This window comes from Durio zibethinus, chromosome 9, assembly GCF_047325235.1.
Source record: "Durio zibethinus cultivar Kanyao isolate XHJ-2024 chromosome 9, ASM4732523v1, whole genome shotgun sequence".
Classification (NCBI taxonomy): Eukaryota; Viridiplantae; Streptophyta; class Magnoliopsida; order Malvales; family Malvaceae; genus Durio; species Durio zibethinus.
In genome coordinates, this window is record NC_143170.1 from 7854832 (window position 1) to 7879739 (window position 24908).

At 32.2% G+C, this 24908-nt stretch overlaps 4 protein-coding genes and 1 pseudogene across 8 annotated transcripts; all 5 read right to left on the reverse strand.

The window, feature by feature from the left end:
* Positions 1-649: 649 nt before the first annotated feature.
* Positions 650-5518, reverse strand: LOC111310423 (cytochrome P450 704C1-like). Of its 4 annotated transcripts, XM_022909884.2 has the most exons (7): positions 3453-5445; positions 3017-3225; positions 2720-2932; positions 2035-2319; positions 1569-1904; positions 1135-1335; positions 650-1052 (listed from the first exon to the last, which is right to left on the reverse strand). In XM_022909884.2, the coding sequence occupies exons 1-7, from the start codon at positions 3526-3528 to the stop codon at positions 870-872; spliced, it is 1503 nt and encodes a 500-aa protein (XP_022765619.1). In that variant the 5' UTR covers positions 3529-5445; the 3' UTR covers positions 650-869. The 4 variants fall into 4 exon arrangements, with proteins under 4 accessions (XP_022765619.1, XP_089621897.1, XP_022765609.1 ...); XM_089765771.1 differs by having other exon boundaries at positions 1569-1727; positions 3017-5518; XM_022909874.2 differs by having other exon boundaries at positions 3017-5445.
* On the reverse strand, positions 3729-5412 carry LOC111310435 (pentatricopeptide repeat-containing protein At5g66520 pseudogene; annotated as a pseudogene).
* Positions 5519-5692: 174 nt separating the features above from the next.
* LOC111310439 (mitochondrial metalloendopeptidase OMA1) lies at positions 5693-8823 on the reverse strand. 2 transcript variants are annotated; one of them, XM_022909913.2, is made up of 3 exons: positions 7771-8821; positions 7541-7689; positions 5693-6226 (listed from the first exon to the last, which is right to left on the reverse strand). In XM_022909913.2, exons 1-3 carry the CDS (start codon positions 8701-8703, stop codon positions 5977-5979), a joined length of 1332 nt encoding a protein of 443 aa, XP_022765648.2. In that variant the 5' UTR covers positions 8704-8821; the 3' UTR covers positions 5693-5976. The 2 variants fall into 2 exon arrangements, with proteins under 2 accessions (XP_022765648.2, XP_089621898.1); XM_089765772.1 differs by having other exon boundaries at positions 6116-6255; positions 7771-8823.
* Positions 8824-12027: 3204 nt separating this feature from the next.
* LOC111310446 (DEAD-box ATP-dependent RNA helicase 7-like) lies at positions 12028-17110 on the reverse strand. Its single transcript, XM_022909920.2, has 14 exons — positions 16505-17110; positions 15959-16093; positions 15721-15861; positions 15488-15599; positions 15220-15290; positions 14911-15065; positions 14693-14804; positions 14494-14595; positions 14294-14354; positions 14039-14207; positions 13866-13962; positions 13622-13716; positions 12955-13088; positions 12028-12618 (listed from the first exon to the last, which is right to left on the reverse strand). The coding sequence occupies exons 1-14, from the start codon at positions 16967-16969 to the stop codon at positions 12386-12388; spliced, it is 2082 nt and encodes a 693-aa protein (XP_022765655.2). The 5' UTR covers positions 16970-17110; the 3' UTR covers positions 12028-12385.
* Positions 17111-19162: 2052 nt separating this feature from the next.
* LOC111316655 (embryo-specific protein ATS3B-like) lies at positions 19163-20998 on the reverse strand. The gene is made up of 3 exons (XM_022918712.2): positions 20753-20998; positions 20520-20627; positions 19163-19912 (listed from the first exon to the last, which is right to left on the reverse strand). The coding sequence occupies exons 1-3, from the start codon at positions 20972-20974 to the stop codon at positions 19589-19591; spliced, it is 654 nt and encodes a 217-aa protein (XP_022774447.2). The 5' UTR covers positions 20975-20998; the 3' UTR covers positions 19163-19588.
* Between the last annotated feature and the right edge of the window lie 3910 nt (positions 20999-24908).

Here is a 24908-nt window from a genome sequence, read left to right on the forward strand (position 1 = left end):
AAAAGTATGCGAAAATGAATTATACGTTGAATTAAATATTTAAATGTTACGAAAAGTTAAAAAATAAAAAAAATTAGTAAATTTTTTTTTGTCAAATCAGCTATGATAAAAACATATTTGACTTCAATGATAATGGTATCGAAATCAATCAAACTCGATCATCCTCGTCAATATCAGTTGGTTGGCTTGTGAGGTGAGAAAAAAATTGTCTATCAAACATGTTAGCTATCAACTGATATTTAACGTGAGAATTAATAATCATGATCCTTACAATATAGTAAAAAAAAAAATTACAATTTAAAAATTGAAGATAAAAACTATATACAATTTAAAATTCAGGGATAATGAATGTAGAGTCTTCCATAAAATATATTATAAAAAATAAGGTAGTTAAAATTTTGAATTCGTCGCTTAAAGAGACAGGCTTTGATAGGGATAGGGAAAGGATGGGTTATGACCGTAGATGTGACCTATAGCCTAATACTAATAGCTTTAAACCAAAGTGACGTCGACCAGCAAAGCTTAGTTGTTATAAATGCAATAAATTTTTCAGTTCCATGTGAATATTTTGCAAGTCTTGTAATTTCTTCAATAAGACGATTGATCTATTTAATAAAATATCTAACCATAGTCCATAAGGTCACCTGTCTCCATGTGAAATATTTAATGTTTCAGTTTTTTTTTTTTTTTAGCAATGTACAAAAGTTTATTGAAATGTTCTTACATATGAAGCTTAGATGGTTTACTGCAAAACAAAAGTATAATTGGAAAAGTAATTCAGAAAAAAATAATAATAATAAAGGAGGTATACTTGGCAAAGAAAAGCCACGAAAAATTGCCAACCAAACGTTTTTCAGTTCACAGTTACGTTACGCCCTGGGAAATGCATATACATAGAGCCCTTCAGCCATGTGAAGGGTGAACATAGTTCGATATGTAGCCTCCTTGGTCTCGTCCACGAGCCTGAATTGGAAGAAATGGAGGAGAACAGCAGCCAATATTTTCATTTGCCTGTACGCAAATTCCTTCCCCAGGCAGATGCGAGGCCCTGCCTGATGATAAATCACAGTTCAATTAAATCAAATTGAGAATATCAAGAAATCCTCCTACTGAAAGGTTAGAGCAAAAATGTACCTGAAATGCGGTGAACTTGAAAGGACTATCTGGTCGAAAATTGCCATTATCAAGCCATCTTTCAGGGCGATATTCATCAGCATCCTCTCCCCAAACATATGTCATTCTTCCCATGGCATAAGCCATGTAACTTACCCCATCTCCTTTCTTCACTTTAAAACCATCAGGAAGAACATCATTCTCTGCTGCATTCTTTCCATCCTGCATCAGGAATAGAGCAGATGATTTTTTTTTTTTTAATTTACAGGGAAAAAGGAGTTGTAGAGTACTGTTTCTTTCAAGCACATTATTATAGTGATAAAAGCAGCATTGAGCTAACGTCTCTGAGAAAATAAATAATCAGTGATGGCTTCACCATGTCACAATGAGCTTTACTGAAAAATAAAATCAAGTTACATGGTCCACAGAAATTAGAAAGAGAAACCAAATATTACCACAGGAACAGCTGGATACAGTCGAAGAGTTTCAGTTAGTGCCGCGTGAAGATACTGCATTTGTTCTAGAGCTTCCTCTGTCAACAACCTTGAAAATTCATCTGCACACATGTAATCCTTAGCTTGAGTTGCTTCTTTGACTTCCTGAACAACTTTCCCCTGAACAAGAGGATGTTTGCAAAGCATGTAAAAGAACCAAGTGAGTGTGTTTGCTAATGAATCTTTGCCAGCTATCATGAAGTTCAGAATTATATCTCTCAAATATTGATCAGTCATGTTTTCAGGATCCCTCTCGCTCTCCATCAAAAACCTTGACAATATATCTTCCTTCTCTCTCTGCCCATTGGGAAACAATTCACAATTTAAAATACTCACGAAACAAAAGTTTCTGCCTATAAAAATAAAACTTAAGAAAAAAAAAAAGCAAAAGTTTCATAAATATTAATTAATGGTGGAATTCACTTACCACAAGCTTTTCCTTTTTCATCTGCTCTCTCTTGCACTGAATCAATTCAAAAATGAACTCGTCAATGATTTTGACATTTCTTTTAAGAGCAGCTTCCAATCCTATATTAAGGAACCTTTTAACTTTCCAAAACAAATCAACATATCTCCAATATACGATAACATTGGAGTCGTCAAAAGCCTTGGTGAATCGGTTTCCAAACTCATCAGAGCCAGATAATGCATTCAAGTCAACTCCAAATCCCACCTTGAAAATTGAATCTAAAGTTGATTTCATAAAAATATCCTGCAAATAATGTAAAATTTAAGAAAGTAGCAGAAGGAAAAGTCAATTGCAGATTGAATCCTTATGCTGTGACTAACACCAAGGAAAAACAACTGCTAAAACCCCTTAATGTTTTTTCTAATCACATGCTTTACATTTTCTTTTTCCTTCCCCATATCTTTTTCACCCTTTTTTTCACAAGATAAAGGATTAAACAAAATCTAATGCTAAAACTTAGTCTCCAATTAAAAGTCTTTTTCCATCCCCAAGAGACTACAAAAGAACCAGGTATCTCAAGAATGATCATTATCTAAATTCTCTTGTGCCAGGTAAATGCGTGATCTAAATGCCTGCAAATTCATTTAAAAGGGTTAATTTTACCAAAGTTTGTAGTGTACTAAAGTTACAGGAGATCAGGAACCTGCAAATTCATAGCATGATTAGCTACTGCCATAAGGGAAACTTTTGAAACCAATTTTGCAGCATTATCCTGAAATACAGAAGTACTATATTCTCTTAAAACTTTGGTTGAAAATTCATAGCTTGCAAGCTTCCGTTGATGGCGCCATTTCTCTCCATCTACTGCAAAGATACCATCACCAAAGAGATCCCTCATTATCTCGGTATGGGCACCCTGTATTGCCACGACACCAAAATTTCACATGCTCATCGAAAGAAAGATAATAAAACTTAAAAGGATAACGCAGAAGATTTATACCCTTCCATAATTAGGGAAGTTGGTTCTTAGTATATATTCGATATTAACTGGATCAGCAGTATAAATCTCGCTATGAAAGGGCATGATCAGTCGGTAAGTGCTGTGCTTCTTGGCAAGGGATGTTAGGTAATCAAAAAGTCTATTAAAGCGCACCAGCATATGTAACACTAGACCAGCAACGGGAGGCCGTTTGTCCTTCGAGATCAATTCTGTTACATGAAGGAATAAGAATGAAGCTGTAAATATTATCAGAACCATAGTTAATGCTCCAACCAGAGCTAGAACAAAAGGGGTTGAAATGAAGATGGCTATGAGAAGAATGATAACGGCAGAAGAAAGAAAGAAAGCGCCCATGGTGGGCTGGGGGAGAAAAAAGCTCATAAAGTAAATAATCCCAGCTGATATATTTCTTGATACCCAGATGAGAGATAAGTACCAGAATTTTGTATAAGAGAACAAGTAAATATGAAAGGCAGCAGGCCGTGCTGCCGTTCTTGTCTGGTCATCTGCATATTTTAAGTTTGCCATATTAGAAAAGGACGTCATGCCGAGAAAAGATGGCAAGGACAAAACTTTTTTTACTTTAACCCGCTATCTTGTCCACATTGATAATTTGGTCTTGGTTCCTTAACCATAATGGTTGCCTTTGTTCCCTTGAATGGAATAGCCGCCGGCAAATCCTATTACCATTTTTTTTAAACCATGAAAAAGTAGAGAAAAGCCAAATAATAATCCACACATCATCATCAATTTTGTGCCTCCAACAATATCCCATCACAGTAATGCGTGGCATCATCACCCTTTATCTCATTATTAAATAAATTTAAGACCAGCACTATCTCGTCCATCACTAGCACAGGCCATCCGTCAACTGAAAATTCAAAAACGAGCCCATCAACTTCAATCATGCTACAGCCTGCGACTTCTTTTCTGATGCCTCTTTCTTTCATTAAGGCTCTAATTCTCTTCACATCATCAAATCTAGCAGCTTTGGCATATATATCACACAGGTTAATATAAAAAGCATGGTTCCTCGGTTCCAAATCAATCAAATGCTGTGCTACCCTTTCTCCTAATTCTATATTCCCATGAATCTGACAGCCTCCAAGTAATGCTCCCCAAACAAACACATCTGGCTCCATTGACATGCTTCTAACAAGTTCTTCTACCTCTTCAAATAACCCTGCTCGACTGAGAACGTCAACCATGCAAGCATAGTGGTGAAGCTGTGGTTCTATTAAATAAACACGCCTCATCATATCAAAACACCCGCGAGCTTTCTCTACCAAGCCAGAATGAGCACAAGCTGACAATAACCCAAGAAACGTGACATGGTTAGGCTTCATTCCCACAGCTTCCATCTCTTCAAAGGCGTCAAAAGCCTCCTTACTATAGCCATGAAGTGCAAATGCAGAAATCATAGCAGTCCATGCCAAGGTATCCCTTTTAGGCATCTCTTTAAAGACCTCATATGCCCTCTCCACGCTACCACATTTACCGTACATATCAACCAATGCTGTTCCAATCACCACATCACATTCAATACCGCTTCTCCTCAAGTAACCATGTATCCATTTCCCATGATCAATTGCACCAAGGTAAGCACAAGCTGACAGTACACTAGCCATTGTAATTTTATCTGGTTTAACATTATCATCACTTGAATTCTGCATTTCATGGAATAACTGCAAGGACTCTTTTCCCATGCCACCCTGAACAAAACCGGTTATCATCGAATTCCAAGTGATGATATTCGTCTTCTCCATACTTCTAAACAATTCTAATGCCATATCAAGATTCCCACCTCTCAAGTACCCAATAATCATCGAATTCCAAGAAACAACATCCCTATTCAGCATTTCATCAAACAACTTCCTAGCACTATTCAAAAACCCACATTCAGAATAAAAACTTACCAAAGAATTTTGAACGTAAAGGTCACAAAACCATCCAAATTTAATGGCTTTCCCATGAATGCTACACCCAACGCGGCTATCTAGCCTCCTGGCGCATTCCTTTATGACAAAAGGAAACGTGATGCAATCCGGTGAAATGCCAATAAAAAGCATTTCTTTGAAGAGAACTAAAGATTGTAAAAGGTTCGTGTTATCTGAGTCGCTGATTTTGGAAGCATAGGCTCTGATCATGATGTTATATACGGACAGCGTTGGGTTCTTTATGAATTTGAAAACATGGGTCGCGTAGCAAAGAGAGCCGGTGTCTGAAAGGGCAGAAAAGAAGAGGAGGCGAGTAATGAGAAAATCTTGATGGATTTTCGGTAGTTTTGGAGAAGTTATGATGTGGGCATGAATTTGTTTGAGCTCTCTCAGACTCTTGAATTCTTCGATTAAGCGTGAGATGGTGTTTTTGAGCGTTGGACTTTTTGGTTCCAGCATGTTTAGTTTAGAGAATGGAGTAGCCAAGAGATTAAACGAGCAGGAGATATGTCTGACTACTTAAACTGCTCCTAATTGGGCCATGATTCTCTCTAAAAGCTCGTCTGGTAAAGGCTTTTTCCTGAGCTGGTCAGCCCCTTATCAAAGAAGTGATACCAGAGCTTGTGTGTCTTGAGAATTAAGACAGCGAAGGCCCAAACTTTCGCTTAAAGTTGTAATTCATAACAGAAAAAACATGATCCATTTAACAGGGTATGTAAAAGAACGAGGACAAACAACGTTCTAGAAAGACATATTAGCAATTTCATTTACAGAAAGGAAAAAATGAACAGATATAAGACACAAAATTTACTGGCTTTATGGAACTAACAGTTACACTTGCTGCAGAAAGACATGGTAAGAGAAAACTCGACTGAAAAGAACCCAAATCCACAAGTGTGTGGTGATTAAAGTGCTGATCTGAAATAAAATTTGTAAAAAAAGATTAATGCAAGGAATAAGTTAACGGGCTGGTCTGGCTTCCAGGAGCAGAGAGAGTAGCTTCATAGTGGTGTCGTTGCGATCCTAAAGAAAACCCTCAACCCCACGTCCTGCTCTTACTTCCCGGTAAATCATGAGTGCTTCTTCCATTACTTGAGCTTGAGCTAGTAACTGAGCTCTTTTCTTCCCAGATGGATGCGTGGAGAGATAATCTTGCAGTGTTGAATCCCCTGCAACCTTTCCTAATTTCTCAAACACTTTGGGAGCAATTCGAGGATCATAGCCAGCAGATGCAAGCAACAACAGCCCAATGTAATCAGCTTCAAGCTCCATTCTATCAAAGATGATAATACGGGTTAAGCACTGGGAAGACCATGAGAATGACATTTAACAAGGTCACTTTCACTGAGCGCAACTAAAATGTACTAAAAAATTTGTGCTTCATGTCAAATAGAAGAAAATCCGGGTTTCATTTGTAACTGTGTGAAAGAAAGAATTCTTGGAACCTTTCCTTCTAGAGGAGTGGTTACTTATTAAACTATTATGTATCAGGCATACCTCAACAATTGACAGATGAGTTTCCAAAGTAAATAGCTAAGACCTAAGATATTTCAGTAAAAGAATTGGATCAAGAACAGATAAGTGCTACGGTAAAGCTGGAAGCTTACAAAAATTCCCCTTCTATCACTGGATATTGGATTTCTATATGGACACTCCTTTTTTCCAGGGGACAAGGCGTTACATCTTTTGGTATTGGCCAAATGTACAACTAGTTTAACAGAATCAAAGATTGGACAGCTTTAAGGGACACTTTCAGGAAATTTCAATATTGACTAATGACCAAAATTCAGACAAAACAATTCCCTAATAACGTATCATTTTATTCTTGTGAGTTTGAGAGAAGCATGAACAGCATGCACGAGAACTATTGGGACAGTTCCAAGAACTATTTGAAAAGTGTATAGACATGACTCCTGAATCTGCATATAAACCATTTCTAATCTGTTTGGCAACAGTTTAACCACTGCTTTTATTTTCAGTACTCAGTTATTTGTATGGTCGATTAGAAGAGGGAGTAAAGCTATCAAACATATCTATTGATACCCACTTATGCTCAGATCTTACAGCCTAGGTAAGATAATAACGAGGACAAAAGAAAAGTAAATCAGAAGTAAAACTCTCAAATTCTATTTCATAGTAGTTGATTTGCTTGAGAAAACAGGAATCTGACAAGTCTTAAAGAGATTTGGTTGCCATTAAATGGATTCACAGAGTCATTGCTCTGCTGCTTTTTATGGTACATCCACAACCCTATGGCATTGCAAATGTAGCATGCAGGCATTGGAAGAACTAAACTGGACCATACAGTTAAAATGAAAAATACATTCAAAATTTATGCAGACGAGTTCATCTGCGATGACAGATAAAGAGGTCACAAAGTACGAGGTGTTCTCACTGTAGCGTCAAATTATATATGTATGTATATACATAAACGTAAGGACAACATTACATGCACATATTTCGTAAACATAAATTGTACACATAAGCATATTTTTTCTTCAATCTAATCTTTATTTTGTTACATTTTTATGTATGTGTATATAATCTTTCCCTCCTTCAAAAGAACAAATATAGAAAATATACATACCTCCGAGAGAAAGGGAGCCTCAAGAGGAGTGCTGACATTGTGTTGACCACATCAGGCATAAAGAACTGATAAAGGATCAATTGCAGGATGGCAAACCACAAATTTTTTGTTATTGATTCAGCTATATGTCGAGCCACTGCATGCCCAACCTAATCAGATAAAAACAATGAAAAGATATCACTCCCACATCCAATAAAAAATGACTAACTAAAGTGATAACCAGTATATACCTCATGTCCGATTATGGTAGCTATCTCGGCATTACTTCTAAAATGCTCAAGCAACCCCGTAAACACCACAATCTTCCCACCAGGTAAACACATAGCATTAACAACAGGTTCGTTGATGACCAAAACTTCCCAATTCAATCCTTTCAAATGTGACGTTGTCGATTGCAACCCTCTCTCTTGACTTTCCCTCCTACTTCGCAGAACCCATTTATCATCAAGAATCTCATCTTCACGCGACCAATTGATCCCTGACTCTCCTTCCCTCCCACTCAATGCCGCCATTGTATCATAACCACTCTCATGTCCAAATGAACTCTCCGGCGATGCATACTCCAAATCACTCCATATTTGATCATGGTTCAACCCTCTTTGCAACGAATCAATAATATCTTTGGCAATCAGTCTCACTTTCACGCTTTCCGGGTGTATTGCAGGCAATATCTTTCCCTTAAAAGATGCTTTCAGTCGCTCAAATTGAGTCTCTCCCAACCTTTTCTCCGTTTCTTTAGACAAAAGCACAAAATGTTTTCGCTTTGTATAAGGAACAGTTTCTAAATTACCAAAATATATAGTAATCAAAACCCCAGAACCAACCAAGACAACAATCAACGCATTCCTCGGATTTTGGATCCACCTTCGTAGACCACGCGGCCTAAAATGGTGAACTTGGTAGCGATCGACATAGTAAAATCTCTTAGCACCATTAGAAAACGGATTATAATGATACTTATCAGAAATTCCTAGTCTTTGTGAGATAGAAGAATATGAAGAGAACCCAGAAAACTTAGATCCGTTAGAAAATGAATTCGAGGACCCAAGGTTCTGGGAGATTATTGAAGACGAATCCCGTATTGGAGATCTGTGAATAGGCCTTGAAGTGAAACTATTGCGCAAGGAATTAAGTAGAAGCTTTGCCCTTTTGCAGCATGCCATGATATTGGAAAATCTTTACCAGAGAGAGTTGGAATGATTCAATGTTTGTTTGGTATTCTTGTTCTTGCAGAGGAAGAGAGGAAACTGGAGGCTGGTGGAAGTACTTGAACTGGGCTGAAACAAACAAATGTGAGCAAAATAGTCCAAAACATAATTGTGCCTGGATGGGCTGGGCTTGTCTGGAAGACGGCGCAGTTCGCGAACTTTGTTCGAATTCAGACTCGAACAGACGTGCACAGTGCACACTCGTGAGTCGTGTCTCAAGATAAGGCTGGAATCTTTTTCGCTATAGATACTAGAAATTTCAGCTGCGCTTTGCTCCAGCGCAATTATTTATTTATTATTTACTTTCCTAAACCACCGTTTGATGTTATTTTAAAAGTTTTTTTTTTTTTCATTTTCTTTTTTTTTATCACTAAAACAGAAATTTCTTTATTTAGAGGATTTTAATACTTTTACAACGTAGGACAAGTAGAGTTGACATCAGGTCAAATTTGAAGTGAATTTTGTTCGCTTTGAACTCGATTTAATTTTATGTGTTATCAAATTTGAATTTAATTTTATCTAAATTTTTTTTTTATTTTTTTATGTCTGAATCCGACTTCGACTCGAAATTAATAAAATATTTTTTAAAAAAATATAAAATATTATTTTTTAAATATAAATATTTAAAAATATCATTACATAAATATATATAAATAATTAATTAAAAAATAATTTTTTATGTAATATCGGATCGAATTAGATTTACTTAAAACCCGAATTCAACTCGATCTTGATTATTTTCATAATCTTACTCGATCCTATTCGAAACTTGAATTTTAAAAAAAAATGATCCCATAAAATTAAATTTAATTAAAATTAATCGAAAATAAATTAAATTATCGACCTGAAGACAAGTGTAGAAAAACTAATCCAAGATAATTTTAATATATAATATAGATGGATGGAATATAGTTTTGCGTTGAGTCGGAATTGATTGAGGATGTTGGATTGATCTACTCTTAGAATTTTAACTCTTTTTTCACCGCAATAGAAATTTAGGACCAATGAATGAAACGTTAACAATAAATTACCATGGGTACGAGATTTTTCAAGGGCTATTTTGAACCAAAATTTTAAACTCAATAATATAAATAAGATGTACTATTTAATTAAATTTTAAGAATATAAATTCGACAAGAAAATGAAGGATATATTATTCTTATATTATATGATAATATGTACATGAAAATCGAAAATGTATTGAATTTTTTAACTACTTAAAAATGACATAAGTAGGAGTAAACTTTGCACAAGATATAGAATTAAGGGTAAAATAAATGGATGTTTATTTAATTTTGACATTTTTTTATTTTGGTTATTCAATTATGAAAAGGGTCGATTTTAGTCACCAATATTTCTGTAATTATTTTTATCACCTCTTAATGCTCCCTTTGCGTTGATTCACTTTCATGAAAATCTTCTCTACCTTGCGAACCACCGTTGCTGCCATTGCTGGTGCTGACTACCAGACAACCATAGTTACAAAAACCTATCAGCATCATCGGCAAAAGGGAAGCAACACAACAAAATAAAATAAAAAGGCAATAAAAAAATTGGTCGCAATGGCGAAGAAGGGTGGATGCATACAGCCGTTTTGGTTTCTTAGATCCTTTGATCTCCGGTTTTTGGGTTGTTTTCAGGGTTTCTTAAGTTGTAAAGGGGTACAGCCGGAGAAAACGGTGACGTTGACAGTGGCAGATTTAGGTTTTAAGGTCTCAAGTTTGGTTTTAGATTTATTACTTTCTAGGAGTTTTATGAAAAATTTTATCTGATATAAGAAAAGAAGGAATCAAGGAGAAAACTTGGGTGAAATTTGGGAAGAGACACATTAATAGACGGTGATTCAAACACAAAAATCTAGAAAGAATAAATATACCATTGGTTATCCGAGTATGGTCATGATTTTAAAATTACCTCTAAAACTACTAAATTTTTAATTTAATCATAAAAATTTGAGTAAATTGTTTTTATTATTCAACCATTAGTTTTTGACTATATGTTAATATGATAATACGTTATTAATTATAAGACATCATATCACATTATCACATCATTTGATATATCATGTAATATCATTGATATAGCATTATAAATTTAAAAAAAAAATTGAAAATTAAAAAATAAAGATGAATTTTACTTCAATCATTTAATTTTTTAAGAAATTTTATTATTATCATTCAACTTTAAAATTTTATAATTTAATCATTATCAAATAAGTCCTCAAATTTTATATAAAAAAATAGAAATAAGCATTTGATAGTTTTATTGTATGGAATTAAATGATAATTTTTTATTTTATTGTAATTATATCATTTAAATTTGAAAAATAAATTAATATTATCCATTTGCAAAAATTATTAAAATAACATTACTTCAAATCTTTGTCATTCAGCCATTCCAATTCAAGTATTTTATATTTCATAATGTCAAGATTTTAATTACAATGAATGTTTATAATTTTAATTTCATGTAATAAAAAATAAAAAAATATATATAGATAAAACAATTTATTATATTAAATTTTACCAATGCTTGTGATCAAATCTTTATAAATCTACAGTGACAATAAACTATTGACAATGAAAATCAAAATATTGATAAATTTCACATGATCAAAATATTAATAAATTTCATATTTCATAACGTAAATATTTTAATTATAAAAATTTTTCTATTATTTATTTTTTGGTAATATTTTATTGCAAGAAATTAAAATTATGAACTTTCATTGTAATTACGTTAGAATGCCATTAAAAGTTAAAGGATAGGTTGCAAAATATATACTTATCCAAATTTTAGTAACTAAATTAAAATTTTAATAATTTAATGATTATTTTAAAAATATAATCATAATTGAGTAATCAAATATATATTTTATTATTTAAAAAAAATGGTGGTGTTGTTGAATGAAAGAAAGTAAACAAAAAAAAAAAAGAGATAAAGAAAGTAAAGAACTTTTAAAAAATGGGCTCTCTACAATGCCACGTAAGCATAACGTGACAATTGAGCTGACAAGTACAGCATTCTCAGTCTAGGCGTGTAACCACAGTATCTGACCATTTGTTACTAGATGAAAAAAAAAAAAAACAAATCTTACGTTCATAATTAAATCGTCAGCTAGAATGACCAAAACAAAAATTATCAAGATGACCACCTGTGCATTTTAGTCTGGAATAAAATTCTCTTTGCGACCCTCCATAGACCATGGACTTGGTTTCTCAAATTACAAGGACATTCCATCCATCAAACACTGTTTAAAAGTAATTTTTGAGACAGCCATGCTCACAAAATTCTTATATTATGTTTTCCGTGTTAATGTTTTGGTTGCAACCTTGCAGGCAAAGAATACAAATTTAAATGTAATTTTCTTCTTCAGCAAAATATAAGCAACTAGGCGAGTGGGGAGGAAGGCAAAATCCCCAGGAGATACACTCATAAAATAATCATATAAATTGAAAAGGAAAAATTAAAAAAAAAAAAAAACCTGCAGATTAACACACGGAAAACTAGATAAAATGTTGTAGGCTCCTATCGAACATTTTCTTCATCATCTTCGGGACTAATTTTGCCCACACAGGCAGCCATTACCCATGAGCACCATTTTTATTGGATGAAGTCGGACAGATTCAGGGGAGCCTCACCATTTCTTGCTACTGTAGCGGCCTCGCCCACCTCTCGAACCGTTAGAAAACTTATCATTCCTTCTACCAGAAAATCCACCTCTGCCTCCAGAGAACCTACCACCACCGCCATTTCTATCACCAAAACCACTCCGTCCACCAAATCTCCCTCTTGACTGGTCTCTTTCTTGTAAACGTGGCAATTCTTTCTTCAACACCTCTAAGCTAACATTAGCTGCATTTTCAGCACCTGAAATCAGAGAGTTAAGAAATGATGTAAAACTTAAACCCAAGAATACTAAGCATTAATAATAATGCTAATCTAGAACCAAAACAAAGAGTCCCGACATTCAACAAGACCCGCAAAACACTTGGGAACAAGGGAAGACAACTAATATAACTTAATTCCTCAAAAAAAAAAAAAAAAAACACATTTTATATGGTGATATGATGCTATAAAAGACCATACTTGACAAGTTCAACAACAGCCAATAGAATGTGGAGGTCAGGGATCAGCAAAGTAGAAACATATTAAGAACAAACGCTTCAATACAATCACAATTAAACCGGCATAGAAAAAGAATACCAGCAAGAAATGTTTCCACATCTTCTTCTGCAACATCAAAGACTGCACCCATTCCATCAGCAGTAAGGGTCAGACCTTGCACTGACTGAACCTTTTCCTCAGGCAAGAATCTTTTTAAGACGCCAAAAACAAATCTAATAAATGAAAAAGAAGAGGGGATCAGGACAAATGAGTCAAATTCAGATAGCTCAGTACCAAAAATTGAAAATTAATAGTGCCCATCAAAATGTTATGCAAACCACCTAGTTATTTTATCCAAGGTACAAATAAACAAATAATAATTACAAGAGAATATTAGAATAATTACTGATGCAGGGTAGGGTGATCCAAATGGAGGAATTCTATCATCCAAGAAGTATTAAGGAATTGATTCTCATACAATATTGTATTTCAGAGATTCAACTCATTTCATATTCATACTTACTGTTTAGCCAATTTAATTAGGGCTTTGGTAGCTTATAAAATATCTGTCATTTCAATTCTCAATAGCTTGTCTATTTATTGTGATTATTGACGCAATGAGATACCTAGAGATTTAAAATTGGAGTATAGAGTTCCTAGTTTTGAAGAATTTTCAGGTCCTTGTGCTGCTTGTGACTATCTCTTTCTTCATATATTCTATATCAATTACTAAGATAAACAAACAAGGAAAGCTTCATGAACTTACGAAATTGTATAAATAGGTTTTCCAGCCTCAAGAAGTAATGTAACATGGTTCTCCATAGACGTTAATAGGGACCTACTCTTTATCTCAGAATAACCCTGAAAAATCATGCAATAATTCAGTTTTTTCAACCAAAACAGAAACCAGAGTTAAATTATTATTATTTATACAATCCAAACACCAGAAAGCGAGCATTCATAAGATGAAGGGAGTCAAAAGGTCCATATGAGGAAGGAAGAGAACTCACTGCAGCCTTGGCTAGTGCTTTGGCAAGTAGATCTTCAGCTGATAGACCAGAAGTTTCCAATAGCTCTTGAGCAACAGATTTAAAGGCAGGAATTACACTGCAATCTCATAGAGGTTAAGATCTGATGTTGACAGCATAAAGAAGAGATCAAATAACAGAATTAGCAAGTATACCTGTCAGAAACTTGGGTTATAGTTTTTGCTGCTTCAACACCAGCAGATTTAGCAATATCAACAGGCTGAGGTGCAGAAATGTGCTCAAATTTTACACCAGATTCTCTTTCTATCTTAGATATGCTTGACCTTTTAGGATCATAAAGCATGACAGCAACTCCAGTATTGCCTAAAATATTAGTAACTCTCTCAGTATCTTGTCAAATTCTCAATAACCAAAACAAAAAGAAAAAAAAGAACTAAGTTATCATTAACCTGCTCTCCCTGTTCGTCCAGACCGATGAATATACGCTTCTACATCACGTGGAGGCTCACACTAGAATAGAATTACCGATATATCAATAATAATGGACTCAAAACAACACAAACTCACACAAAAATAGAATTACTGATATATAAATATAATGGAATCAAAACAACACAAACTTCTGTAAAACATCTGCATCCAAACATACCTGGATAATTAACTGCACATCATTGATATCTAATCCCCTTGCCGCCACATTTGTAGCCACTAATGTCATGAACTTGCCTGACCGGAACCCATTAAGGGTGACCTGCAAGAACATAACAAAATGAGAAATACTAAAGCAATAGAGTTAATTTTGCTTTAGGTAAAGCATGAAAAATGATATACTCTAAATAACAACCTACCTCACGTTGGACCTGCTGTATGTCCCCATGCAAAGCCCGGGATCCAGGCAACAAGCCAGCAAGCTCAGAAGCAGAATCTTTCGTCTCAGTGAATATAATAGTACGTCCACCACTGAATCATATCCATCCCACAAAGAGGAGAGATGAAGAAAATGACCCAAATCATCAAAAGGAAATCTAAATTGTAGCAGTAATGGTTATTTTAGAACTAAACCAACCTGCTATAACAACGAATAATATCTGGTATCAGCTGCGACCTTGCTGACTTAGAACAGGGCAAGACAATATGTCTAACATTGGTACTAGCCTTCATCTTCTCATTACCAACAAGATCAACAGTCTTCTTACTTGTTTTAAGAAACCTTGCAGCAATCTGGCAATGAAAAAAGAAAAGTTTTTTATCAGAAAGATAAATGAAGAGGAAGGAGGCCCAATTTTACATTTTTAATTCATGTTCTAACAAATGGAGCAGATATCGGAGCTAATATAGTAATACTATAATGCAAGAAAATAGTGAAGAAACATACACCCTTCACCCAGTCCGGCAAGGTGGCACTAAAAAGAAGTGTCTGAACTTTACTTGCATCGTCTACCTTTCCTGGAAAATTAAACCATTACCGTAAGTAAATCAGACAGCAGGGGAATGCACATGGGGATCAATGGTATCAATAAATGGAATAAAAATACAGCTGTGCCATGCACAGCATCCTAACATTCTAATGTATTCCACTTTCTCTAGCATTAATAGACAGAAACTATAACACCCAAAAAAATAATTTACACAAAAATACATACCTAGAATAAGTTCAACATCATCGACAAATCCCATTCTCAGCATTTCATCTGCCTCATCAAGAACTCGAAATTTCAATGAGCCTAAGTGAATATTCCCCCTCTCTATGTGATCCTGCATCATTTGCACTAGGACATCACATATCATCAAATAATAGTACTTAAAATATGTATAGAATTTAGCAACATCTCTAAAACTAGCAAAACCACTTGAACAAATAACAACAACAGGTTACCTTTATACGGCCAGGTGTCCCAACAACTATATCAACCCCTATCTTCAGTTTCATCTCTTGGGTATGGTAAGGAGCTCCTCCGTATAAACAACATGAAGTTAACCCCAACACCTCACCATAAACTTTAAAGTCCTCAAAAACCTAGAAACAAAAGGTTAATTATTATAAACTTCACACAAAAAAGAAGGGTGCCACCAAAGAATCTCATGTCTACAGAATTAGGTTCATAGCGCTATACCTGTTTAGCCAATTCCCTGGTAGGTAAAAGTACCAGAACACTTGGCGGCCTGCCATATCCAGTCTTCCTCAATGTTTTTGCGGGGCCATTTGTTAAAGACTCCAATATAGGCAACACAAAGGCCAGTGTCTTACCCTGCACAATAGCCAAAAAGGTTAATGAGCTACTTAAGTAGAGAAGTTCTAGAAACAGTCACACAACAATGGTTTGAACTGAATTGACCAACCAACATAGCTCAACAGCCATAAGCATTAATCAGGGTTAAACTTCAAAATTAGGCAACCAGAGAAAACAATTTAAACCATACATTTCACTTGAGATTTTTGTAACACAAGTTTCCTGCATAAACCATATCAACAGCATACCCAAAATAATGGAGTTGACAGTCACTTCAATAGCAGCATATAATCACATAAAAACCTTTAACATTCATAAGAAATTCACGGTTCCTATAAAACTAAAAACCTATCCAACGGTAAACTTCCATCAGAAATTAGCAGCCAACACATATGTTTTGAAACGAATAAAATAAAACGAAGATTATACCTGACCGGTTCGCGCTCGCCCAACCAAATCAGTGCCATCAAGAATAATATCAAAAGTCATGGCCTGAATAGGAAACAACGACTCAATCCCCTTCGACTTCAGCTTCACTCTAACCGCTTCCGAAATCCGAAACCTCGAAATCGCATTTGAATCCTCACTTTTCCCTTCATCTTCCTCTCCGTCTTCCTCCGCCTTGGCTTTCTTTTGCTTCTTCTTCTCCTTCACATCCACCGGCTCAACAAGCTCCGAGCTCGTTTCGCTCCTCTCCTCCTCTTCAAACTGAAGCTCCGATGCCTTTCGCTTCTTCTTACTCTTCTTCACCTCTGAATCATTTTCTTCATCTTTAACCTTGGGCTCCTTCATCTTCTTCATCTTTTTCTCGGTTTCTGGAGTTTCGAGAGCTACCTTCTTCTTCATCTTTTTTTCTTTCTTCTCTTTGATATCAGATAAAGCTAAAGAAGGCATTAGATTAGATTGTTATAAACTAAAATCTTAAAAAGCTGTAGAAAACAAAATGAAGGAATATCAGGGAGAGAGAGAGCCTTTCTCCGGATGCAGAGAGTTATCTACCAAACAACAATCTAACAGAAATAATATAGTGATTCCTGACTCTAGGGTTTTTAGGGGTTATGATGGGCGGGTGGCTTTGGGTTTTGGGCTTAGGATTTTTAGGGTTTATGAGTGGCAAATGGCTTTGGGCTTTGGGCTAAAAGTTCAGAGAAGAAAATGAAGAAAAAGAAGAATGGATTGTTAATATGATCAACCCAAATTAACCTTTTTTCAGCCCACTTTTGGACAGACCTAGAGTCGAAGCCTTTCGAGACAATTATCATTAATTTCAACTTAAAAAGTAAGAGAAATTCTTTTGACATAATTTTTTTTCTATTTTCCTCTTTCAATTTGCCGTTCATTTTAATCTATCTATAATTATAGTGAACCCAATGTTCAAGGGACACGTAATAAAAAAAATGATCAAATCTTTTAAGCATTATATTTGTTCTTTTTTATTTATAATTTAAACTTATTTGTATAAAAATAATAAAATATAAAAACTTATCAACTTACATTTTTTAAAAATTAAAAAATAAGATATATTATTAGACTTAAAAAAAATTATAGCAATAATTTTTAAATATAGTTTTTTTTTAAACATTTAAATATATTATTATTAATCTTGCAACAAGCCAACAACAAAGGAGAAATCAACTTGTATTTATGAATCTCAAGTAATTAAATATAGTAAATTTTTTCTTAATTGGCCATTTTGGATTTTGGAGTTTTGGTCTAAACAAATATAGAATCTTCGATTAATCACTGTGCTAAATTGGACTTTATTTTAACGAATAACTTGTTTGATAAGATGAAAACGTTGAGTAGAAAAGTGAAAAAAAAATAATTTTTGTTATTATTTAATTTTAAAAAAATTAGAGAAAAAAACACATTAGAGATGATCATTTTTCATATTTGCCCACAAAATCAAATAATTTTAAATTGAAAAATTGAAACTTGGAAAAGAGAAAATGAGACTCTTTGAGTCAAATAATATAAATTTACAAAATGTTTCTAACGTCTTAGTCTAATGGTCAATAACGTCTTTAGAAGACATTAAGGTTGAGGTTCGACCCCAGCATTTCCCTTTCCCTTCTTGTTATAGGGCTCTACCCCTTGATCAAACCAATATATATAAATTTACAAGATTATTTATCATTTTTTAAACAAAAAATTTTATATATTTAAAAAATGAATTATATATTGAATTTAAGTTATTTCCATTGTTTATTTTTGAGAAATTAATATTAATAGTTTTTAATTAATTTACATGATTACTCTTACTCAATGAAGTTTATATGATATGTTAGGAAAGAATACAAGATAAATTAGGAAGTTAATTTTTCAAAAAATAAGTATTTTTGTATTGGAAGACTATATATTAACGTGATCTTTAATTTCTTCCCTTTTCCAAAAGTAAATAAATCAAATTAAATACCCATTATAATTACTTTGATTCGTAATTAACTTTTTCAACTTTTATGGTAATGCACCAATCAAAGCCTAAATTTAATAATTTAATTGCAAAATATTTTCACAATAATTTTCCTTTATAAATCACTCTTGTTGAAAATCATATTGTATTTATTTGGATTTAAAATCCAAATTGAAAAAAAATGGAGATGGGAGAATTAGGGTTTTAACTTTTGATTTGAGCCTATAAATAACATTTAGGCATCATGCATGCTCATTTTCATAGAATAGGAGAAAGAAATGTTTATGCATTTATGTGAGTGAAATAATGATCTCTAAAATTATGTTCTTCTTTTCTTTCAAAAATTTATTTATTTATTTCTTTGTTAAATTTTCTATTTCAATTATTAATTAAAAGGTTTGATGTGCATTTGACATTTTTTTTGTTCAATTCTTTTATTTTTTTAAAACTTATTATCATTAGTTAGATCCTTGTTATCATGGTTAGTGATTAAACCGAATAGTGGGAAGGAGAACCAATCCTTGTATTGTAAATTAAGCTCTCATGCGAGATGGATACGATAGGGCTGGATCTTTAGCATTTGCAAATTCCCTTCGCCAATCCCTAAGGCCTCCTTTGTATCAAAAATGTTTTAACCATTGGTTTTGGCCTTCGGGGCCATGGAACAACAACTGTTCATAATCAAACTCCAAATATTACAGTTCTAGCTTTCTGAGACATGGAACAACTACCGTTCATAAACAAACTAAGAGGAATGCTCCTTTGTACATGCTCTTTCTTAACATGTCAGCTTTTCAAACATTTTTGAAAGCTTAATATCCAACCAGCACAACCCTTTCTGACCAAGATAGAATCACTGTCCTCCCAAAATTGCAATAAACATAAAGATATGCAGTTCGACTACCAACATGCAACAGTCTAGTGCTGTTAACCGGCATGAATTGCAGTGCGTGAGTTTGTAGCTAGCATTGAATAGCATACTTGAGAGAAAAACAATGTTAACACCGGCGTCACACTCTACATATAGCTTAATAGCATAGTTCATGTCACACTCTACAATCTTTTCTGATATAGGTTTTAGGGACTTTGCGAAGACATACTTATACGAATGCACAGAGAACAAACCATAGAATCACAAATAAGAACCATCTCTGGCCAATCCGTCTATGCGAAGAAGAAGCATTGTTGCAATAATTAAATCCATACCAATTGTCGCCTGGAATGAAGGTGTCATAGTAAAAAGTAACAGCCTGAGAATTATAACCATAAATCTTCACACTCTCTGGCTTCCAACCATCCGGTCCAGTTCGATAGAGATAGACATAGCAGATCTGATATGCACATGGTCCATATATCTCAAACGTATCCGAAGAACACCGTTCAAATGTCTCAGTGGATGGATCATCCAACCTCGGTGCATATATCTGGTTATCAGGGGAAACAATCACAAAGACCTACAATCAATATCCTTTTCAACATACCAGTTTCATGTACGTCATAAAGCATTTAAAGTACCAACTGTGAAGATAGTTTTACACGTTCATTTTTATATACCAAATAAACCTCCATGAGGAATAATTCATATTTTCAAGATCTAAAAACGTACATGAATTTTTATCAAAGATAATAAAATATGTCCTGTTCTAAAAGACGAGAGACAATAATGTATTATAGTATAAATGGGAATTATTATATTAGACTAATTCATCCCTCTGCAACATGTTTTCGCTGAAAACAGGTTAACCTTGAGCCATTGGATACTCCAGAAAAACAATATGATATTTGGCACACAAAGTTTTCCCTTTTTATTGAAAACTACAAAGTTCCATTCAGCCAAAAGCAAGCCACAAATCTTGCTAAATCATCAACGTAGGCAGCTAACAGCAAGTTCCGCAGACAAATAAAACAAAATTCACAGAAATTTATGATCTTTGATCCACTTAGAGTTACCCTCTGAGTTTTTACCACTGAATTTATGAAAAAACCATGATATTAAAAAATAAAAGTGGGAAAAAGGAATAAAAATACAACCTGATTACCATAAGCATCCCCAAAAGCGATACTGATCTGATCTCGAGTGTAACTGGTAGAGGAACAGCTCGTTGAAATAATCACCGAGTAAGAACAGCTCCCTAAATTCTATTCTCATTTTTTTGTTGTCATAAGAAAAGGAAAAAGAAAAACAATTCATTAACAAGAACAAAATTAATCACATAAATACTAGAAATTCTATTGACAAGGCAACGAGTTGTTGGTAATGGTACCTGAACGTAACTGACATTGAAGGACTCAAAAGCTTGAGGCTTCTGTCTGATCGATTTGGCTTTACAAAGGATGAATATGAAGCCCAAATAGAGTAAAACAAAGGCTGCTTTACTCATGTTCACTTGAAAAAAAAAACCCTTGATGCACGAGAAAAAATGAAGAAGAAAGCTGGGACAATCGATGAAAATGAAGAGCCAAAGAAAAAAAAAAACCGAACACATTTATGAACGTAAAACAAAGAGAAGGAGATTGTTGTAGATAAGGGCAAATCTGTCTTTAGCTGTATGTTAGCGTCTTTTAAGTCCTTTCCTTGAGCTCCCAAAAATGTGGATTAGCTGCAGTTTGTGGTGTCAGTTGTTTTGGGTGTTCTACTTCTATTACAGTATTTTCTCATAATAAACTTTTTTATTTTTTTATTAAAAATTGCAAGGTTTCCTAACTTTTTTCTTTTTTGGGTGAAATACCCTTTTTCTGTTTTTATTTTAATAATGAGTCCAAAATGTTTATAAACACTGATTAAAAATTATTTAATTACTATTTAAAAAATTGTACCAAAAATTACATTTAATGCATCACTTTTATTAAATTGGAAAAAATTATTTGATTAACTATATTTTTTAAAATATCATTGTAACTAATATCTCTAACAATCGGATAACATTTTTCTTTAGTAATTATTTTTTATGAAAAATTAACAAAAAATTTTAAAAAATTTAAAACTTTAGTATCGTGAATAATGAAAATTTTGGATCGTATTGACATTTGAGGATTTCAAAAGTTAACTGATGCGGCCCAAAAGTAAGCCCGTATTTGAAAGGATAGCTCCATTGGCATTTGGGAATTTTTGACGTTAATCATGTTATTTGGAGATACAAATTGGTAAGGTATGGAATAAATAGAAATTTTTTTTTTAATTTTGAATTTTTATATTATATTTATTTTGATATTTATATTAAATGAATATTTTAACTTTATTCATATTTTTATCTTTGTGATATTTAATGAGTATTGGGAATCCACGTACTTATAGTTTTTTTAAAAAATAAAAACTAAATTTTATTTTTTAGCTTTTTTAATTTTAATTTTTCATATTTATTTAATATATTTATAAATATATATTAATATATTTTTAAATAAAAATATATATGTATGTACAAGTGTAAGGTGGATATTATATTACTTATTTTTATTTTAACACTCAATAAAATATTTAAAATTATATACATCATCCTCTTTATTTTGTTAATATAATATCTATCTCTATTCAAGTAAAAAATCAAAATTTTTATTTAATATAAATAAAATTAACATCCCTATTTATAGTATTATAATTGTGCCAACATTTCCCTTATAAATGTTGTAACCTTGTGATTACTTTTAATAAAGTTTTAAAATCTTGTAAAAAGCCACTAACGTTATTGTACCCCAAAGAGAAAAAGCTACTAATATGATTAAAATTTAAAAAAAACAAATAAACACGTACACATGTACACATATACATATATATATATATATGATTCAGAATATAGTTCAATATATTAGTCAAATATAATGTCCAAAAGGTACTCAAGTATTGGAATCCACTGGAAAAAAAAAAAAAAAAAAAGAACCAATTTGGCAAAATTATGCAAAAAAATACTATCTATGTTATTATTATATATACTATCTATGCTAACATAGTAAAGTATATATTATATAAAAGACTATCTGCGGAGTTGTTTGACTATTTGCGACAAGTGACAACTCGTCATAGTGTTTTATAAATTGTCTTATTTTTAATTAATAATAATATTATAATTTAAAAATTAAGAAAACAACAAAATTAATGAAATCAACCAAAAACAACAAAAATAAAATATGTCGATAATTATGTAAAAGAACGACAATAAAAAAATCCTCACCAAAAAGACAAAAATCATCATCAAAATTAAAAACATAATTTATTTCATTTTTTAATTTTACCAAAAAAAAAAAGAGGCCCTACGTTTCCGCGATTCAATTTTTATTTTATATTCATCATTTTTTTTCAAATTTTATCTAATTAAAAAATGTAAAAGATAAAAATAAATAAATGTGAAAAACACATAAATACTTAAATTGACCCCTTTTTTTCATAAACTTATCCAAAAAAATAAATACCGAAAACAAAAAATAATAAGATAAAAAAAAAAGAAAATGAGAATGTCATAACGTATAAATCCGATTTATCATTATATATTGATTAGAAGAGTTATTATCAATTTTTTTGTTTAGGTGTTATTGAACACCTGATCGATTTTGTCTCATTTAAAAATGAGTCTCAAGATTAATTTAAGTATTTTTAAATAGTAGATTTTAATTCATGAAACTAAATTTTAGGTTCAGGAGTATAATTACGTGTGAAGAAGGTTATAATACCCCCATAGCATCAATTAAAAGATGATACTAGTTTGATTTCAAATTATCCAAACTTTAAACATGTTTATAATTTATCAAAATATTTAATATTGAAAATTAATCTTCAAATTACCCAAATAATTTGATAATAATTTAATATAATTCTCTTACCTTAGGAGTATTCATAGAAACTAGTGTTCTACCCTGAAAAGGTTCTGTTATCAAATTTATTAATGTATTTTATTCAAAAAAATTAATAAAGTCCTCCAATAATTTGGTAATATTTACTTTGAAAGAAATCTCTCAATAGTTTGGTGAGATTTTGTTTAAAAATATTTATAAAAATTTTATTCTTTTGAGAAAGTTCATTAAATCTCCTAATAGTTTGGTAAGACTTAATTTTAAAAACAATCCTCTAATAATTTAATAGGGTAAAAATTATTTTTTTATTTTTTTGAAATTTATTTATGGAAAATTTCAATAGTTTGGTGGATTTCATAAAATTTAAATCCATAAAAATCTTTGAATAGTTTAGTGGGATTCATGAATTTATTTAAAACGATTTTTTTTTATTATTTTTTTGTTGTTTTCTAGAAAAAAAGAATTTTTTACGAAATATTTAATAATAAATTAATCAATAAAAGTTAGTAAAATAAATAAAATAAAAAACTCAAAATAAAATGAAACTTAAAATAAAAAATAAAAAAAAATAAAAAAAACTTGCGATTGGGTCGGATCAAAGTGCAAGTCGACATACGGGTCAACAGGTCTACATACAGTTCTAGAACCTTTAGAATGACATCATTTTGACATTGTATAAAAGTCACACTCCTCAATTTTTCTTCATAAGTCCTCTGTTATCTCTCTCTAGCGTCGATTCTCTTTTCCATCTCTTTAAAATGTCCTAAGAACACAACTGAAAATTGGAGATCTTCGTCGATTTTTGGAAAAGCCATCGGAAACTCATTAAAAAATTCAAACCCCACCGAAAAACTCATTTGAAAATTCAAATATTCAACCCAAAAAGCTTAGATTTTTAAAAAATTTTCCAAAAAATTAAATTCCAATCCCCAAATCCAAATCTTTAACACTTCCAAACCAAACTAGAAACTTCCAACTAAACCTAGAATCTATAAATCAAATACCTTCAAACCTAGAAACTAAACCTAAAATATTTTCAGAAATTTTCACAGAACCTTTTTTTCTCCCAAAATTCATTGTCTTGTTCCTCTGGTTTTTTGTTCAATTTATAGGCGTCCTTAGGAAAGTTTTTAGGGACAAAACATAATCAACCCAAGCTTGAATCCTGGAATTGAATTCTACCTAAACTTGATTTTAAATCTAAATTTTTCTTGATTTTTCTGGATCGAACAAAAATCCTTTAATTTAGTTATGATTAACTCTTTAACCAGGTAGATTGAATTCTTTTGATTTGATCAATTCTAGATTTCAGTTTCCTAATTCTGTGATCATTGATTGAAAGAAATAAATGAAAAAAAATGATAAAATAAAATAATTATAATAATAATATAATAATACTATAATATAATGTAATAATAATAATAAGATACTATAATATAATAATATAATAACAACAACAACAATAATATAATATAATATAATATAATATGATATGATATGATACGATAATAATATAATATGATAATATAATAATAATATAATATACCATACTATACTATACTAGTAAAATAATAAAATAACACTAATACTAATAACAAAATAATAGCAATAAAAATGGACTCCCATTGACCCCAAATA

Excerpts from the sequence above, each read along its gene's own strand:
- LOC111310423 (XM_022909874.2), bottom strand. The coding sequence starts at position 3,562 with ATGACGTCCTTTTCTAATATGGCAAACTTAAAATATGCAGATGACCAG. Across the intron at positions 2,933-3,016 it reads ACTTCCCTAATTATGGAAGG|GGTGCCCATACCGAGATAAT; the intron begins GTATAAATCTTC and ends GTGGCAATACAG. Across the intron at positions 1,336-1,568 it reads TGTATCCAGCTGTTCCTGTG|GATGGAAAGAATGCAGCAGA; the intron begins GTAATATTTGGT and ends TTCCTGATGCAG.
- LOC111316655 (XM_022918712.2), bottom strand. The coding sequence starts at position 20,974 with ATGTGTTCGGTTTTTTTTTTTCTTTGGCTCTTCATTTTCATCGATTGT. Across the intron at positions 20,628-20,752 it reads TCAATGTCAGTTACGTTCAG|AATTTAGGGAGCTGTTCTTA; the intron begins GTACCATTACCA and ends AAATGAGAATAG. Across the intron at positions 19,913-20,519 it reads GGGATGCTTATGGTAATCAG|ATATATGCACCGAGGTTGGA; the intron begins GTTGTATTTTTA and ends CCTGATAACCAG.
- LOC111310439 (XM_022909913.2), bottom strand. The coding sequence starts at position 8,703 with ATGGCATGCTGCAAAAGGGCAAAGCTTCTACTTAATTCCTTGCGCAAT. Across the intron at positions 7,690-7,770 it reads CTACCATAATCGGACATGAG|GTTGGGCATGCAGTGGCTCG; the intron begins GTATATACTGGT and ends TTATCTGATTAG. Across the intron at positions 6,227-7,540 it reads AGGCTCCCTTTCTCTCGGAG|AATGGAGCTTGAAGCTGATT; the intron begins GTATGTATATTT and ends CATCTTTGATAG.
- LOC111310446 (XM_022909920.2), bottom strand. The coding sequence starts at position 16,969 with ATGCCTTCTTTAGCTTTATCTGATATCAAAGAGAAGAAAGAAAAAAAG. Across the intron at positions 14,805-14,910 it reads ATTATTCGTTGTTATAGCAG|TGGTGGACGTACTATTATAT; the intron begins GTTGGTTTAGTT and ends GATATGATTCAG. Across the intron at positions 14,355-14,493 it reads ATGTGCAGTTAATTATCCAG|TGTGAGCCTCCACGTGATGT; the intron begins GTATGTTTGGAT and ends ATTCTATTCTAG.